Source organism: Protopterus annectens, chromosome 4.part1 (genome assembly GCF_019279795.1).
Source record: "Protopterus annectens isolate FY-2018-M chromosome 4.part1, PAN1.0, whole genome shotgun sequence".
Classification (NCBI taxonomy): Eukaryota; Metazoa; Chordata; order Ceratodontiformes; family Protopteridae; genus Protopterus; species Protopterus annectens.
In genome coordinates this window covers 487,832,408-487,852,682 of record NC_056734.1, presented here as the reverse complement: position 1 = coordinate 487,852,682, position 20,275 = coordinate 487,832,408, and the positions used below count along the sequence as shown (strand labels likewise).

Below are 20,275 nucleotides of genomic sequence, written 5' to 3'. Positions count from 1 at the left end.
CTTTTTGTAAGGAAACTTTGTAGTCTCTTCAATTGCTGTAAGTGTTTGGAAAAGAACATACCAAATGGAGAGCTGTACTCTATTATTGGCCTGATGAGGGAAGAGTACGGGGGGGGGGGGGTTATAACAGTTTGTTTCTGGACACAATGCCCATACTTATGAGATGAGCAATATAAAATGTCCTTCCTACCACTGTGGAGACATGGTGATTGAAATTACAGTTGCTGTCAACCTGTGTGCCATATCTCTCACCACTGACTGTGTGCTTAGGATATTGTTGTTGATGTGGTAATTTGGAGGAACATCACCCTTGCTGAAGGGGAAGATAATGCATTTTTTTGCATTAAGTTTAAGACCATGACTTTGGCACCAGTCACTAGTCTGTGTAAGACCTTCTTGCAGGATGCTGACATCGTTAGGGGGTTTCAATGATCGCTCCCAGTTTGCAGTCATCAGCAAACTTTGTCAGCTTCAGTTCTTTAGTTTTAGCCTGCACTTCAGAGAAGTAAATTGCAAACAGTAGAGGCCCTAAAACCGATCCCTGTGGAACACCAGTGGTTATGGGTCTGCTGGAGGAGGTGGAGTTCTCTATTTTGACCATACGAGTTGCATCAGGGAGCCAGCTTGCAACCCACCTGACAATATATGGGTTGATACCCAGCTGGATGAGTTTATTAATGATGCCTGAGTGGAAGATTGTGTCAAAGGCCTTGGCTAAGTCTAGGTACTCCGTATGCACAGATTTGCCCTCGTCTAGGGCTTTGGTGACTGTTTCGAAGAAGTCCACCAAGTTTAACAGGCATGATCTCCCCTTGACAAAGCCAAACTGGGTGGGGTCGAGCATTTGGAGATTTCTTTTATCTTTATTAATAAGGTCCATGATGATTCATTCCATGACCTTGCAGATAAGGCTGGTCGAGCTAATGGGTCTATAGTTCCTGGGGGTCCGTGGATGCACCCTCTTTGTGCAAAGGGAAAACAGTAGCAGTTTTCCACTCCACTGGGATAAAGCCAGTGCTTAGGCTGTGACTGAAAAGCTTGCTCATTGGTGATGCTAATTCATGTTTTAACCCATGCAAAGCACAGCCCGGGATGTTGTCTGGTTCTACAGAGAAATAATAAACTGAGCACTGGCTGTATCAGGCACACAAAAGTATTTATTAGGATAAGCGCTTTCATCTGGTGAACATTACCAGATTTCTTCAAACAAATAAATGCATTGCCATAACATTTTTATATTTGCAGCTGATTCTACCATCCAATTAAAACTCAAGTCCAATTAATCCATTTCCTTTAAAGAAAGGCATTCTCATTGCTGAAAGTTAAAAGCAAACAAACATATACACATGTTAAAATATTTTACAAGAAACTTTTATACAACCTTAACTGAATAATATACCTTTGTAAAAATTCATAAAATATGTATATACTGACTGACAGCTCATCTGTCATAAACTTTTAATTTTAGTGCATTAGTGATAGATACTAATTCAATTAATCCAGGGGGGCTACTTGCATTGGAAAAAATTGCCACCAAATCTCCTTGGTCTCTAAATATACTTTACAGGGTCCTCCCTGGTTATTGTATTTGACCTGTTCCAAAATCACAAATTTGAAGGTGTGATGTGAATATATTTTTAATATGCCTATATAATGCATTTTTCTCATAAGCCTGTCTAATTTCATACATGTGTTCATAAATCCTCTGTGCCAATTTGCGTTGCGTTTTACATATGGAAAACGCCGGGCAGTCCTTACATAGTGCTAAATAAACCACTGCCTGGGAATTACAATTGTATTTTCCCCCCAATATATATTCTCTTATCACAGATCTGTATAGAAGTTGTAGACAAAATGTGACTACGTTGTGAGCACATACCACAGGCTGCCATTTTTCCTTGTTCCCTACATTTGCCAGATCTTTCCAGAATACCTTTTAAATTTAGTCCTCTCCTATAAACTAGATTTGGACAATCTCCCAGGATATTACCCAAATTTTCTTGTAAAATATAATTCCAATTTTTTTTTTATAAAATCCTGAATTATTGACATGTCCCTAGAATAAGCAGTCACTAGGGAACAAAAGGGTTCACCTCGCCCTAGTGATTCATTATTATTATTATTGCTCTTACCATCGTTATTATTACTTATACTAGACATGTCTTGAGTATATACCATCTCTTCATTTACATAGGACACTGTTCCTTGAATTTCTTCATACTATTACTACTCATACCCAAAATGGGTTTGCCATTTATAAATAACTTCGCTCTTTATATTGTTAATCAAAGCCATTGGATAACCTCTCTCTCTAAACATTCTAGACATTTTTTCACATTCTTCCAGGAAATCCTAAAATTCTGAGACCATGCAGGCCGCTCTTACTAATTGACCTTTTATGATCCCCTTTTTTTACATGAAAAGGATGATTACTGGAAAAGTGTAAAATACTGTTAGAGTAGGAGGGTTTTCTAAAAATACTAGACTTTATACTCCCTTCCTGCTTTTTAGAGATCATAACATCCAAATAAGATATTTTATCAAAATCATACTCATGAGTAAACTTCAGGAGTTCTGTACTCAAATTGATAGACTCCAAAAATTGGGGGATCAAATCACATGGCCCACTCCATGCCACAAATAAATCGTCCAAATACCAGACATATAAGAACATATACTTGAAAAAAGGAGATGGGAATAATACTGTTTTCTCCCACCAGGCAATGCATTTATTTGTCTGAAGAAGTCTGGTGATATTCACCAGACGAAAGCACTTATCCTAATAAATACTTTTGTGTGCCTGATACAGCCAGTGCTCAGTTTATTATTTCTGAGTTTTTGTGATCCTTGTGGTGTTATGAGTGTTTTTGTTTCTATACAGGCTGTGTTTTTGGCCTTGGAGAGGGCATTTAAAACCTGCTCCTCAGAGACTCCAGGTGGTGGACAGGTATTAAGGATGCTTTGGGGTACATGTGGTGGGGACAGGGGAGTGAAGTTTTCACTGAACCTGTCAGCCAGCGAGTTTGCTATATCCACAGTTTGTATATATGTAGTACCATTAACTACGAGTTCAGTGCAAATCTGGGCTTCACCTTTGAGGTTACGGACATAATTAAAGAATGCCTTGTGGTTACCTTAGTTAGGGAAGCTTATATGGATTCGTAGTTAGATTTGGAGGACTTCACTAGGAGTCTTACTTTCTTGTTTAAGTTGAGGAGGGAGTGTTTCCAGTTTTGAGACCATTCCCTTCCTACTCTTAAACAGCAATTTCATTCTCTTACTGTATAGCCTATTAATGGCAGTTGTCCACCAGGCAGGTTTGCTTTTCTTTGAAGATCTTGCTTTGGTTCTATCAAGTACAGCAGAATCAATACAACTGTAGAGGTGTGTGTATAAAGGACTGGTGTATAACTTAGCATAGGTATCTATTCCATCAGTGGGGGGGGGGGGCTATGAAGCTATTTATGCTGTCACATAAGAGGTTGTAATTGGCCTTGGAGAAGTTTTTTAGCCTAGTTGTTGCTAACTGGAGTCTTGTGTTACAGTTACCTCTAGCAAAACTGATTTGTGGTCAGATCTCACCAGGGATGGCCGCACACTGGGGGTGGTCCAGCGGTCCTCCATGCTGGTGAGCACCAGGTGCAGGATGTTGGAGCCCCTTGTGGATGTGTCACCCAGCTGGTCCAAGGCACTGAAGTTAACGAAGTCCAGGAACCTTTGGGCAAGTGAGTCAGAACATGTACAATTTACCCAGTTTATGGACAGCTAATTAAAGTCACCCAAAACCAAGGTTTTTGGTTGTATCTTGATTGACTCAAGTAGATCCAAATAGGCTGAATGGATGTTCTTATTTATGGAGGACGTCCTACAACTGGCAATGACCTGAAGAGGGGTCTTAACTACAGTCAATTGCACCTGAAGTAATTCAAGGGAATCATGCTGCTTAACCAATCTAGAGGTGAATTTATCCTTAAACAATATTTATACACCACCTCCTTTAGTTTGCACTCCTTCAGTTTATGGTCTGAATGTGGAAGGAAATGTAACCTGGCACAGCTGGGGTGTTCTCTGCAGCCTTAAACCAGGTCTCAGTGACTGCACAAATGTCAGCATCTTCCAGGGTGAGGACTGCTTCCAGTGAGTGCAGTTTTTAGTTTAAACTCCTAGCGTTTAGCAGCATAATCTTGACGTTTTTAGAGGGTATTTTTACGCTGGGAATTTGGTTCTTGTGACATTGCCTAAAAAAGGCACTATGGGGATGGCAAGAGCCTAAGTCAGTAACCAAAATCCCAGGGGTGAAAGATGAAGACCATCTCTGGCAAAGCAATGAGGTCTGTCAACCATGTCATCCCAGGACAACAGATACTGAATCCCCTATGAACGACACCAGAAACTAAACCAATTGTTGAAGTCAATCATTTTTTGTTTTTGTTGAGTTATCATCCTAGGTGAAGGGAAAATGCTGCTTAAGGCTGGGGACATACCTGCCTGAGACACATAATCAGAGAGCTCTGTCATGTCTCTCTTCATATAATCCAGTGAGGTACGTCTTAAGTCATTCACACCAACATGGACTATAACGGAGTCATAACAGTGATGACAAAAAGAGGGTTCTGTAGTAGTAACCAAAAATAAGTTAACATGTAGGACAAAAAAGATCACAGAGGTTCTCTGAAGTATTAGAACAACCACAGTTCATCCCCTACAAAGGTCAGTAAGGCCAATAAAACCTGGTTTGAGACATTTCTGGGGATTTCACTTACGGTCAATAAATACTACTGGCTTGGCACAAGGACAGCAGGGCTTAGGTAAGTCTGGAAAAAAACTTACAAAAGAAGATACTAAAATGAAGACAAACATTAAAAACTCTAGTTTTGATGATGTGTACTTAATTTCTGATTTCTTACACTCCCCTTCACATATCACTCAAACTCTACGATTCAAACAAATTATTGCGGTCTGTGTTAAATGACTACAGCTGGTCTTCCAATTAGCAGGACAGTGAGAAACTCCAATTCAGAATTCAGAGACAAAGTAAAGCTGCACTGAGGAACACCTTACTAGCAGCTAATTACCATCTCTTTTTAAAGAACATTGTGCTGTCAGATCTGATTATCCTAGTGCTCCTCCTACCAGCCCAGATACTGCAGTTGCCCAGGCACATCTCAGTAGCCATGTGCGCATGCGCACACATACGTCTTTACAACTACAGGGATGTTCTGACAGACATACATACACACACATATATATGTTTGCAACTACAGGGCTGCTCCTATAGACAAACACACACACAACTTAAGAGAACTGCTGAAACATATAAAAATAAATGCCTTCCCTACACTTACCTCATAAAGGACAACCACACAGACAAACATCCACAAATACATATCCATGCAGCCGCATTCATACCACAATAGGCTTAAATACACACACACAGAAATGTACATACACTTTGATGGCTCTCCATTATATCTGCCTGTAGATATGATACGAGCTGCAACAATTCCACATATACTTTTTCCTCTTGGTTTCAGTAACAACATGGCACTGAGTTATTCAGTAGCTGCTGCCATTTCTGTGGTGAAAACATGTGGTTAATTTGCATTAGTGGTTCTCCTGAACTGCCACATATGCTTGCAGATTCAACAGCGAGACCTGACTACACTACATCCAGTGTCTGCATAATGCCATAGTGGGAAAGTGGTCTTTAAATCACTTGGGCTTACGGTGCTGCTGAAAAAGCAGAAGTAAAGGCTTCTGTAGTGCTATAAGCCTTTCTGAATCCCAGAGACTATTTTTTTTATGTTTAAAGTATACATCTGTTGGTTTATTCATTACTTAATAAAGCAGAATCTGTATTTATCTCCATCATTTTAGTTGCTTAATGTTTCATTGCACCAAGAATAAGTGTTTCTTTTTTCCTCAAAATTCTTTAGAAGGCATTTCTGGTGATTTCTCCAACTCATTACCCTCTGAAATTTTGATGGCAGCTGTTAAAATTTCTGTTATCTTGCATATCCACTGACCAGTCCAGTTAATCACTTTAATTAGACGACATAATTTTGCAATGCTACTAATGATAATGATGCTTAATGTTATAGTAAAGATTCCATTTACTTTAATTACTAGATTTCATTAACACCACTTTATATTGATGAACTAATACTTTACCTTCCCTAATGTTTATTACAAAGAAATGCATCTAAGTTTACATATCTCTACTGAAGCAATCAGCTCACCAGATATCTTATATGACATGTCATTCCTATACAACATGTTATCAAGACATGGCTTCACCAAATTGTTAAATTATCTTAGATGATGCATTTTTTATTTAATGTTGGTCAAATATATAACACTGTTTCATTTTAGTACTTTTTCTTATGTGCTAGGGCATGCTGTAATATAAGCCAAGGTACTCTCTATGTATGACTATCTGCAACACAGGCTCTACTGATTACTTTTGTACTATTCAAAGGTACAAGCTGTTGGGGTATTCAGCAATTTACTACAATTTCTACCTTTATTGCTGTCACTTAAGAAAAGCTTGGGGAGCTAACTTGCTTAATTCATGGGTCTGTTTTTATTTGAGCTACATTACATGTTATAAATGACAGCTCACGGTAAGAATTGTATAATTAACAGGTTACAAGAAATAAAATAATGCAAACGACTAAATATTGGTCTGCTACATCCAAACCAAGCCAAAAAATGATAAAAAAACAGACTAGTCACCACAGCTAAAACCATAAATTTAATGAAGACCAGCAAAATATAAAAGCAAATAAAAACTAAATTAAAACAGATAACTGCTTTCGCACAGTACAGTGCAGCATCAGATCTATAAACTCGAAAAAGGATCTGAAAGCATTTAAAAGACTACCAACCAATGAAAAGTCAAAGATTCAATGATGTAATGACCTGGCTTTTAAGGCAGGTTTTAAAGGGACATTTAGCTTTCAACCCTAGAAATTTATGTGCTTGTAAACATGCTGTCCATTTCACTTCCATGATTTCAATCCTGTTAATAGTATCCCCACCTCTAGTGTTACATCCAAGCATTTCTAAGACCATAAATTTAAAATGATGCCCCTTATTCTGGTTAACATGTTTAAACAAGGCATTAAGTGGGTTTTTCCTTCTAATGTCACCCATATGCTGTAATACACAAACTTTCAAACACTTATTGGTTTTACCCACATAAAAGGCTGCACACTGTACACAGTCAGCAAGATAGACCATATTGCAAGACTTACAATTAGAATAAAAATTAAACCTGAACTCTTTTAATGTCTTAGGGTATATAAAAACATTATTGTAGACATATAACTGCATGCTTTAAAAGATTTGCAAGGGAATGTACCCTTTCTATCTATCAAGGCCGTCTTGAACGATCGATAACATAACTGCCTTTTAAGAGATAAATTGTTCTTAAAGGCAAAATAAGGTTCATAACTCACTACTGCTTTAACCTTATCTTCTGATACAAGAATGGGTCAATTCTTTGAAATAATATCACAAACCAAGCCAATGTTACTACTATAAGTTAAAGGAACATAACATCTACTCCAAGATGCTCTATGTTTAGAACCATTACCAACACCCCTCAGGAGGCAAGGCTTCCCAGAGGTGGGTCTTAGACTATGAGTCTCCGAATGTACACACTTAACATCACGTTGCCGATATCCCCTATTAATTAAATCAGAGATTAATCTCTCCGAGGCCAATCGATAATCATTCTCATTAGTATAAAGTCTCGACATCCTAAGAAACCGTCCCTTCAAAACATTTTTGTACACATGAGCAGGATGCATACTAGTCCTGTGTAAAAGTCTATTTTTTTTTAAAAGAGATGTGTCAAAGCCAGGTCATTACATCACTGAATCTTTGACTTTTGATTGGTTGTTAGTTTTAAATACTTGCAGCTCCTTTTTTGAGTTCATGGATCTGATGAAGCACTATATTGTGTGAAAGCACTTATCCGTTTTTATTTGGTTTTATATCTCTCTGGTCTTCATTAAATTTATGGTTTTAGCTGTGGTGGGTGGTCTTTTTTTATCATTTTTTTTGGCATAATTAACAGGTTCTGATGTTATCATTTTACATGCTACAGTATACTAGACACACTGAATAATATGAATTTCATTTTTTTGTGTGTAAAGATTATTACTAAATATACAGTTATGTTGAAATGTTCATGTATACAAATGGTCTTGTTCATTATTAGTTACGTGCTAACTCTCATGTTTTAAGACTGAAAAATGTGTGCTACATAAAAGTATGCAAGAGGTGGTCCGATTGTTTTGCTCTCTTTATTGGTATTAGCTATGCATGCTCTGTGCTCTGAGTAAAGTAATAATTTGGTGTGTAAAAGCATGCCATGTGGGTAAATCAATTTGCCACAGGACCTCTACCAATTAGGTAAATTAAGAACAGTAGTATGGATTAAAACATAAGTATATATCTTAGACGTAATCATGAGACATATTAGTGAATTATTCCACCCCAACGTATGATAATGCTAAAGCTATTTTTGTAAATCTATATGCATTACACATATCATAGTAAACATTTCTCACTGCATATTCTGGCATGTTATTACTGATGTTTACACTTCTCTAAATTTATTGAAATGCCATTCTACTATAACTTACTTTCTCATTGCTTAAGAATATTTTTGAAAATTCTAAATTACTTTAAGAAGAGAAACTGCTTATGTACAAAAAAGAATATGTTACTGAATATTCTTAAATATCTAATATTTGCATTACTATAGGATTTGCTTGATGCATTCAATAAATAGCTTAATTTATATTTACAGCTATTATCAAAGGATGTCAACATTTAAGCTGGAACACTGTTTGTTGCATTACCAGACGTGATTTTTATGTTCTTTTAACTTATGATGACTTCAAAATATGAGGCTGGTGGAGTTATGCATGGATTCTACTTTTTTCTTTTTTGCAGAAAATGTTGTACAGTAGTATGAATTAACATTTCCACTGTGGTTACAATTGCTAGTGGATGGCCAACATTCAGGGGTACGTTATAGAGTACTGAGGCATATCGCAAAGTAAATAATATGCTATCCAACTGGCATTTTTTCTTTCCAGATAGTGTTTTCCGCTCTTATGCTAGTGCAGCATTTGGGGTAGTGGTTAAGTTTACTTATGCTTCTACAATGTCACGGGGGTAGTGGTAATAAGTTGCTCATTCTTTTTGCTTCAGAGCTACCACATTTTAATTTTTTAATTTCTACTCAAGGATCACTGCCAATGGAGGTTTACGCAAAGAAAGGTAATTACAGGGGAGGAATTCTTGGGAGGAATGGATTTGGCTAGGGAATTACAAAAATTGTAGTATCCAAAATCGCGACATACTCTCATTGAATGTAAGGGGGCGGGGTGCTTGCAGTCACAAAGGAGAAAATGTATTTTTTCCAAAGTTCAACAGATAACAGTATTGCATTACATGCATATAGAAGACTTAAATTAAAACTAGAAATGTATGTAAGTTATAGCAATCAGTTTACTCTTATCTGTACACCATAAAGCAGGAGGGGGAAATGAAATGCAGCTGCTTACTGACACAACTTACAGGATTACATTGAAATTATTAATACTAATAAGAGTAGATGGTTCATTTGAAAAGGAAAAATAAACTGCCAATCTTGGATAATAGCTAATATCTCTATAAAAGATGACATGGACATTTTCCATGTGTTTTTAAGCAGCTGGTTAAGTACCAGAATGCAACTGTCAAAGCAGCAATTTTGGGCGATTCTAATTCAGCTCTAAGTCTTGTCTCAGATGTTAAGATAAGAAAGAACATCACCCTAAAAGTCAAACGTTTGTCTACGGTTGAGTCAACGGGCTGATGCTGGTATATTCTGAACCATAAGGATTTAGACTCCTTACAACCCTGTTATAGAATCTTTGAGGAGTCTAAGATTTCACAACTATGGACAAAGTCTTGCCTCCCTGCATGCAACTAAATAACATTCTCTTACAGCAGGTGATATTTAGCAGAGTCCTCATCCTGGTCTGTAGCAATTTTCTTGACTCTGGTGTGGGTGACTTTCCCAAAGAGTCTTTGGTTTATTTTGATAAATCTCTTTGGAAGTGATTTGTGTGAATAGCACAGTTCAGTGACCTCAAGGCCAAAGTGCTGGAGACTCATACATGCTTCCCCATTCTATCCATCATCCTGGGCTCCTTATTAGGTGAATGGACAGCAGGTGCAACATGCGACAGCTCTAACATTGTGGCTGCTACTAAAATCATACAGTCCACCAGAAGTCACTTGGACCTGTAATGCCTATCCTTCAGATGGGGGATGAAGAATCTTGTATGGTTTTCATGAAATGGGATCCTGCCATGCCCTTGTGGTGGTCAAATTTATGACTCAGCAAAAGGAGCCAAGCAAGAGATACAGGGTGCTGAAAAGTAAGTCCAAAAAAGCATCTCCATGTCCTGAGAGGGGGCACTGGTTGGGCCAGGATCCCTTCTGTCTTTTCAGTTCCAGAATTCTGAACACCCCCCCCCCCCCTAATCATCTAAGTCGACGTAGGATGTCAATGATCCAGTAGGAGAGCCTAAGAGCCTCTTTTTGCACATCCTCTTTCCAGGGGGTTTAATCCTAAGAGGGGTCAGAATAAACATGTGAAGGTTGTTTGAGGCTACCTGTTCTGCTCTGATACTAGGACATCTGATGAATGGGCTGAGACATTGATTTTTGGGTGTCTAGGGTTGGATCTGAATTAAATGGAGGCTATGCAGATACCCTTGAGAGAGTAGTAATCATCCTATTACATCAAATGTACACCCCAGATCTGCTGGCATCAGAAAATCTTGGCCTGGTGCATTATTCATCTCTACCAAAGTGGACATTAATGGCACTGAGGAGGGAATCCGCAATACCAACGACCTGAGGTACTTTAAGGCACAGATTGGTGCTAACACATCAAAGGCCCAGATCTCCAACACAGAAAAAGGCAGCAAGTGGACTGTTGCTGAAGGCCTGCTCTCTGGCAGTTGGTCCTAAGATTCAGCTGACACTGAAGGCCTCAATAGAAAGAACTGGATGCGTGAGAACTGATGCAAGGGGAAGGGTACCGGATGGTGCTGGACACAATGGCTCTGGGTGATGCCTTGGCTCCAAAACCACTGCTACCATAACATGGATCAGACAAGGAAAAAGTATAGGTGAAGAAAGATCACCCTGAACTGCCCTAGATACTGATGGGGATGGGATGACATCTACCTCAAACAGTGTCTTCAAAAAGGCCCTCATGATACAGTCCCAGATAGGTGCTTCTGAAAGGACTGACAGACCACAGAGAAGTGTTGGATGGTGGAATAGAGATAAAGCAGAGCATGCATCCCCCTTTGAGATGAGTGTCTGCTAATAGAAGGCTTCTGAGACTTGTCTCTAATTAATACTGGCTCCAACAGAGGTGGAGCCAATGGAAGAGACTCATACACTAAGAACAGGTTAAGCCCCCCCCCCCCAATCTTGGTCCTTTTGAGGCCAAGGATGGGCTGGCATTATCAACTTTTATTTTCCTGTAGTCACTGTCCTTCTCTTTTTCTTTTGGTTTGTCCTTTTTGGTATTATCTACAGAAAGTTTGGGGAAGACGTCCTTTCAGGATCAGTTTTGATCATACTGTCATCTAACAAGTGAAGTCCAAAGGCCTTATATATTTAGCAATCTGCAGAAAGACACACTGACCTCAGGTACACCATGCCAAGGGTTTGGGAATACTGGGGCAAAATTTTATGGCTACACTTTGTGTACGTTTTGAAGTTCTTCTTGGACTTGTCCATAGCTCCTTCTACTCTTAAAAATAAATAAATAAATAAATAAATCACAACATTAAACAGTAGTGCTAGGAAGAAATACTACATAAGGCAAATTAGACAGTTTAGTCAAAAACAACTCACTAAATAATAAAATGAAAGAAGATTTTTTTAAGATAATACAGGCTAGGCCTCCTGCCTAAGTAACGCTAAGAGATAAGAAAATTACAAAGGTTGACAAAATTTACTCAGTGAAAGGAAAAGTTGGTAGAGTAATAATATTATACATGTGAAAGGAGCTCTAAATATAAAGTCCCACAAGGGAAGAGGCTCTACAAAGATGAGAAGTGAAATGAAACAAATACAGCACTTAGCTGCAGGCACTAAAGAGCTTTCCATATGCTAAAGATGGCAAACAAGATCGTAGCAGAACTAGTGCAAAGGGGCATTATGGGAGGGAAACGTCTTAAAGGAGCTTGAGGCATGGAGCACTAGCAGGGATGGATTGAATCTGAGAAGCAGCTCAGTACTCATAAGTCAGAACGTTCGTTCCGGATGAAAAGAATCTGAAAAATGCAACAATAGACATTTGGAGATTAGATGATTACTTTTCTATTTATTATTATTATTATTTGCAGTTTGTTACAGGTCTATATTAGCTAAACGAAAACACTACTGAGCGAATCTCAGTTGCGCGACACAATGAGCGAAAACCGGGAATTTTGAATCCAAAAAAACTAAACATGTAACCACGTAAACTTTCACTAAGTGTTTTATGCAGGGGGCAAGCCCCCTGTGCCTCCCACCCCCTACTTAAATATACCAACTCCGACATCGCACTACATTGAAGTAAAGGGACGAATTCCCTACAGCGATCTCCGTTCATTCCTGCGATATGACTGGTTTTCACTCATTATGTGTCACGCAACTGAGATTCCCTCAGTAGTGTTTTTGTTTAGCTAATATAGACCTGTTTGTTACATATCATTAAGAATTATAACAGCTTAATTAGAAAACATTTATTTTACTTTACATACAAGTGAAACTAAACTCAAAAATGAAATCTCCTCCCATACATCCGTGTACTCAGTAATTCTGAGGAACAGTTTCAAAGACAATTTAGATGATGGGGTGGGAGGATGACATAATGGTTGAGGTGTTTACCTTAAAGACACAAGGTGCAGGGTCCGATTCTCACATGGGGTAACTGGCTAGGCTTCAAATGGCCCAAAAGGGCAGTTAGCCTAGTACTAATCTATGAACCTATGAAACATGCTTCCTAATTTAATTCAATATGTTCAAACTGTGCTTCTCTCTGGTGGGCAGATTACTGGTAAGCTGTGTGGCTTTTAATCACATTTATTCACTACTGTGAAACCAAATGCATTCACTATTACGAAACCAAGGGGCAGGATGCAGGTATTTGACAGCAAAAAAACTTTTGATTCAGTGGAATTGCCATTCATTTTTAACAGTCTCTGATTCAGTGAAATTACTTCATTTTAATGCACTGTGTAATGTGGCTTTGGCAGCAATTTCATTTACTGGCTGCAAGCTCTATCCTCCAGTCTTAGTTTTTGAATCCTGGTGAATGAAAACATCTCTGAAGAAGGACATAAAAGCAGAGTACATAACCGTCCTTTTTATCAGTGAGCATTTATTATTATTATTACTGAAGAACTTGCCATTAGAATCAGGGAAATCTGAAATCTTCAGAAACCTTGGGCAGATGTAAAGGAAAATTTCTTACGTTTGCAAGTGACTGCTTGCTTATGGGGGAAAAAACTGACACTCTGATAGGACATTATTTTGGAACTCTCTAGGAAATTTGGCAACATTTCTGTGTTGTAAAATTGTAAACTGTTCTAATAAGACTTGGTATTAGAAAAGGTACAGGCCCTTGTAGTCCAAAAAAGGAAACAGAGTTTTCAAAATCTTCAGGGGAGGTAGAATGCACCCTATCAGGCACGAAAAGTAGAAACATACTTAACGTGAAGACAATACTGGAAACATTCCTACTGGAACTAGTAACCAAGCTCATAATTATTCTGAGGTAAAACAAAAGCTATCAAGATGATGATCCTCCCACATATTCTCCATCTTGTTAGAGATTTACCTACAGTACCCCAATTACCCACATCTATTACAAATTCAAGAGCTCATTAAAATGGTGGTCTTGGGGGGAAAAAACAGAAGCCTTTCTAAAAACAGGTCCTACCTATTAATTTGATAAGGCAGTTAGGTCTTTTCACATCTTTCTACATGCACACCAGCTTTCAATTTAGTATAGTACATAAGATTATTATAGCACCGTAATGAGAAATGGGAAGCATATTGTCATGATGGGAATGCAGATAATCATATTTCAATACATGCTGTGGCCTTATTCTTGGGAATCAGCAGAGTAAAACAGCTGTCTATAAAGTTCCTACCTGTCACGCGTATAACAGCTGCCTAGAGTTCTTACCCTTCCCAAATATTTGTCACCAGTGACTTCTGTGTGTATGATTCCAGAATAGGCTCTATAAGGGGCTGGTTCTCCTTGAAAAATTTGTCCAGATACCGTACGAGATGCATGGAGTGCAAATGGTGGCTCTCATCCCAGAAGGTACAGCAAAAACCCTGCATTCTGAATAGGGTTAAGAGCTTAAATCCTTTGATGGGACTAATTGCGATCCCACACTGCCATTTTCCTCTCAAGTGCTACCCAAGGAATCAGTGGCTTGTTAGCTGGGTGATGGGCCATGACTTTAGACACTGGCTGACAAGTATTTACAGACGCCATATGGGTTACAATTTATTTTCGGCCATACGGCATACTTAATAGATGATTTAACTCAATAACAACTAATAGCCATGGTATATAACACCAACATTAGCCTACATACATTCTTAGATTCCTGAGCAATTTCTGAAAAATCAAGTTAGACACCAAATGGCAAATAAACTCAAGCATCTTGTGGACAATACGTGCTACTAGAAAGTGCAAACAATGCTGATCAATAAAAACTCTTCTTTATAATGGCAGTGATGCTTCCATCATGCTAACTTAATGGAAACAAATAGTTTTATGGTGAAAAGATATAATGGAGAGCTTCCTAGTGAAAAGAAAGCAAGAAGCAGCCTGAAGAATATGCAACAACCAGTAACAGATCTGTAAGAACAAGCAGGAAGGAAAGGAAGGTTCTCAATTGCATTTTTGGATGCTCCTTTTATCAACACAGATGACTATGGACAGCTGCAGGGGAAAGGCACCTCCTTAAGAGCACAGCTAAGAAAAGCAAAGCCAATGAGTGTCACCCAGAGAAGAGAGACAGTTTGATCAAGCATGGCCTGCTTACTGAGCATTTCCTCAAATATTTGTATTTGACTGGCCCAAAAGATGAACAGAACTGCTCTCTTCCAACTGGTTATGTGGGGAAGGCATTCACTTTTTTTCTAAGGGAGACTTGAGCTCCTGTTCAACTGGGCAGTGTCTGTGAACATGGAAACATGGATCAATTGACAAGGAAAGATAAACCAAACAGGAATTCCTTCATCTCTGGTCCCATATCAGAGGGATGCAGGAGGGGATTTGCCAAATATGAAGCTCTGCATGGTGAGTGGGCCCAGATAACTTCTCCCTGAAAGATTAACCATTATGATGAGTACACTTTTGTAAGGAGGATAAGAAAATAGTACAGTCTGTATGGGAAGTCATACAGAGAAACAAAAACACAACATATACAGTCTTCAAAGAAGTAGACAAGAAGGATGACTGTACTGAAATTCCCTGCACAGCAGTTTGGAAATTGCTTACTTGCTTGTATAAGAGCAAAAACAGTCAATGCTCAAGACCATAGTGCATTGCCTTAAAGCATTTCTCCTTTCTCATGCTGTGCAACCACGAAGCTGGTATATCTAAGATATAAACTTGCGGGGGGGGGGGCATGCTCCTCCACAAAACCAGTTTTTGATCTGCACCATCAAAACAAAGGTGAGTGAAGAGTTTTGATTATGATCGGTCAGTAAAGCAGTTTTCAAGTAATCCTTATCCAGTATTGGACAGTGGAATAAGAAGGGGCACGACACAAGCTTTACGGTACAGGAAGAGAATCCACAGAGGCTAAAAAAAAAATTGCAAAAAAATGGATAGAATTTGAGACTACAAAGTAGATAGGACTGGAGCACACTGAACAAAAAGGCAGAAGTGCTGAAAACATGGAATCTGTGGTGCACAGGAATACTTCACTAACTGCAACCTCTATCTACCTAACATCGATTAGAGACTCAGGAGGTAGAGAAGGATAAGATGAGAGTACTGGAAACTGGATCACCATCCAAGAGGGAAGGATGCATCTTGGGCAACACTGTCACCCAGTGGATGCTGGGTGATATTACAATAAAAGTCTGAAAGGCCAAGACCTGTGTATCATTCAAGGAGCATATATTATAGCCAATGCCTGCAGTGAGGTCTGGCCTTATAAACAATCGCATAAATCAGTCGGCCATGACTGTAACTGGGGTAGAGAAGCATGGGGGAAAAAAAGACTACCTAGATGACAGCCTCAAACACTGGCAGCTACTGATCAGGAGAAGTGCAGGGTAATCAGACCAAAAAAGTGACGAAACTAAAGCATGCATGGGAGAAGCATAAGGTTGTCCTTATGGAGACTGAGGGTAGTCAAGTAGGACCTGCAGCTTATCAAATAAGTAATGGTCTGGTTAGGTAGGCCATATCCAGTCAATATGGAATAAATTCTATATTATTTTAAAGAGTTGCTTTCTGTAGTCCAGGTTTAAGTTTCTCAGCCTCTATCTACCTAATTTGTAACTCTGAGCAAGTCACTTAACTAGACAGTTCTGTCAGGTCACTTCTGAAAGGGGACACTGGTGTCCAATTGGCCTACCTGTTCAACAAGGTAAAAATTAATACTTATATTTTACAAATGTGTAGCTAGTGGGAGAATTCTATTTCCAGAAGAGCTATATCCAAGCCTGGTACCTTCAAAAGACTGTATGAGTATTGGTTCTCATATGGAGTATTGCGGGAGATGGTTGCTGTACCCAAAGGCTGCTGCTATCTTTGACTTTCTGCTGTTCAACATGGCTAAGCTAACTTGAAGCAAGCAACTCTCACTTTTATAAAATGTGAGAGACTGGATAGTGCCTTGTCTAAGAGAAACTCTACACTAGAATTCATGGAAAATGAAGAATGGAAATGTCCTGGAAGTGACATTACATTCCAGCACCCAACTAAATAAAGACATAATGGCATATCAAACAAATACATAGATGTTTTAGAAAACTAGTTAGAGTACTTTACCACTTCTATTAAAAAAGAAGCTAATTAAGTAGATATTCAATACATAAATGAGCAAATCTATACAAAGAAAAATCATGTTTGGGGAGAGCGGATGTAGATTAACCTGGGAAAGATTTGGGAAGTAAAATGAACAAACTACAAAAGAGGCTGGAATAAAGATGAGAAGCAGGTAATACACATACACAAATGCATACACATACCTACACACACACACACACACACACACACACACACACACACACATATTTCTACAAAGAAAGAACACATGAACTTTGACAAATATGAAGAATAAACTAAACACACACACACACTTCTACAAAGAAAGAGCACAGGACCTTTGACAAATATGAAAAATAAACAAAACTGTGACCAGCATTGCATTATCTGAGTTTAAGCACAGTGAGATGAAGGAGCATCATAAAATGCAGCAAGGGAAACAGGGAGAAGGAGACTTTACTCCCTTTCAAAGGACAAGCCTATACTGTATCTGATACACTAGTGCACAGAAGGGTGGGTCAACTCTCTGGCAGAAACTGACAATGAAAACATCATGGTCAAAGTGCAAGTTAAACATAAGAACTGCCAATGTTTGCTGGGAACACCTCAAGCAATTTTAATGAAGTTAAACAGCTAAAAGTAAATGCACAGCCTTTTGAATATTGGACCAATGGTCAGGTACATTCAGAAATACTGTTACTACAGAAACAATCAATGTTTACCCAGTGGCCTACCATAATATTGAAGATATGTATGAACAATTTTAGAGTTATTAAAATTATTTCTGAGAATGTATGACCATGTCAATTCCTACAACTTAATGTGATCATTAATCAAAGCAATAAGAAATGAGAAAACACATGGAAATGTTTAATTAAACTGAAATGCTTACATGAGGGTGTCTTCAGTTAAAACACAGAACATTTTACATTTTCTGCCAATTTCGTTGACATTTTATATTTCTGCCAATTTCGTTGAAATGTAAAACTCTAAAATGATCAAATATAAGCATAAATGTTAAGAAGTGCTGTTGTCACACTATACTTGATTTTTACTTTTTCCAATTGCCTCTGGGAAAAATACATCCTCTGTAAGCATTACAAAACATTGATATGATCATGTGATAATTTTTCTTCAAACAAATGTTTGTTATTGTTACTCTTACATCAGCATTGCGGATCATAATCAGCTGAGTAAAGCAGAAGAATGAAAATTAATTAAATGATTGGTGCTTCATCCATGCTAGGCTAAGTCAACACTTGAAAGTGCAAGAAAAATTTTCAGACTTGCTCTTGTGTTCACCTGAAATACACAAACTCTCTCTTTTTTTCTTGCTCTGCAAACAAACAGCTAAAAAATTGCAGGTTACAGTCGAATGTTGTAGCTACATCAGTCTGGTCCAACATGAAGGGAAGGAGGGCAGCAGCAGTTTCAAATTAACTGCCTAAACATGCAATCCATGTTTAGGGCAAACATTTAGATATTTACAATGTCTAGAAACAGATTATATTAAATGCACAGATACATACTTTTAAGTGGTAAAGACTTCTTAAAATTTATAACAACAATTTAAAAATTCTGTTTTGGTGGTGCTTAATTAAGGTACACAACTATTTGCATACTAATGGGATCTGTATTCATAGATCCATAGACTGTTACTAGGCTAATGACCTGGGGGGGGGGCTTTTGTAAGCCTAGCCAGGTTTTCCTGAACGAATTATAATGTCCTGTATCCAAAAAAGACATTTAGGACCAAGCCATTTATAAGCTACCTCTGTCCATAAGGGATATGGCTGCCAGGCCCAGTGTAAATCTTCTCTTCCCCAATCACTGGTCTAGGCTGCACATAAACTGGGAAAAAAATCAACATAACGTAATATCTTTACAGTTTGTGAGTGGGATTAGAACCTGTGACAGTACACATATATTTCATGGAGGTCCAAAGTCAACAGCATTATACCACATGACTCTGTTAACACTGTAATATTACATTTAAATTGTGATGTCACATTTTGCAGAATGTGTTTGTCTAACACTTCTATACAAATATCTATATTTTGCTTTGCAGTTTTATGTAGAGTCACTGAAATCCCAGACAAAATTATAAAAACGTGATAGCCAATTAATTTTATGCACTTGTGTAAACATGACAAAACTTACCTCCGTAAAAAAAGACACTGCTGAATTTACTATTATAATCACAAGCATTGTAATACGCCACTGATACGGTACACAGACTAACTGCAAAAAGAAAAAATAAGAGGAAAACTCAAATGATAAATCCATATCAATGAAAATCACCAATAAAGCATTTTGTGGCAATGCTATGGAAGGCCAGACACCTTTTATATTTCATGAAATATCACAAAAAAGATTCACTAAGAATTTCTTTAAATGATGCATACTATGCTGCATTTTTTTTCTGCATGGAATTTCAGGATAGTTGTAATCAGGATTATTCAACAAGTCAAGTATCATACCAGAATTCCGAATGCTTCTGTGGTAGAATACATGCTAAACACTAAAGGAAATAAAAAAACAAGGCAGCTGGTGTTTGTCACAGTGCTGCCACATACACAATGATTAGTTCAACATTTGAAATCTCCCCCTCTCCGCCCTATGACCTCTGTCACATGTACGTCATGAAATCAATACGAAAGTACTCTGTAACTAAAATTAAAATAAAAGAAACACAGAGACCTTCACAGCAAATGTTACTTACACAGGTACCTACTGTAATTCTAGATCTTCAAAAGATACTCAGTTCACAGGCTATAAACTACATAAGCTCAGAGATTCTTCATTACGTACTCATTACGTACTTACGAACGGACAAATTGTTGATCATCATATATGGTCAAATCCATAACATCGACAATTCTGTCCAATGAGATCATATCACAGTAGGGATCAGGAAATTTGCCCTTTTCCTCACTGCAGTGCGATCTTGGCGTTGGTATATATAATTAGCAGGGGGGTGCAGCCCCTCATGTGTGGGGGGGGTGCAGGGGTGCTTATCCCCCTGCAAAAGCATTTTTCGAGGTGCATGTGGGTGCTGTCTTTATTTTGAGCTTATTTCAATGGACTGAACTGTTGATGATATGGGTTCAACCAAATAGTGTTCGACAATTTGTCCATTCAATTATTTGATAGGCGTCAGTACTATACACATCT

The 20,275-nt window shown here is 38.2% G+C and overlaps 1 protein-coding gene across 1 annotated transcript in view; it reads right to left on the bottom strand.

Moving 5' to 3' along the window:
* The window catches only part of ATP13A3 (ATPase 13A3), a 2,707,264-nt gene that overhangs the window by 285,316 nt on the left and 2,401,673 nt on the right, over positions 1-20,275 (bottom strand). Inside the window, exon 32 of the mRNA XM_044070296.1 lies at positions 19,262-19,342. Coding sequence (XP_043926231.1) covers positions 19,262-19,342 — 81 coding nt within the window. The remainder of the gene's footprint in view (positions 1-19,261; positions 19,343-20,275) is intronic.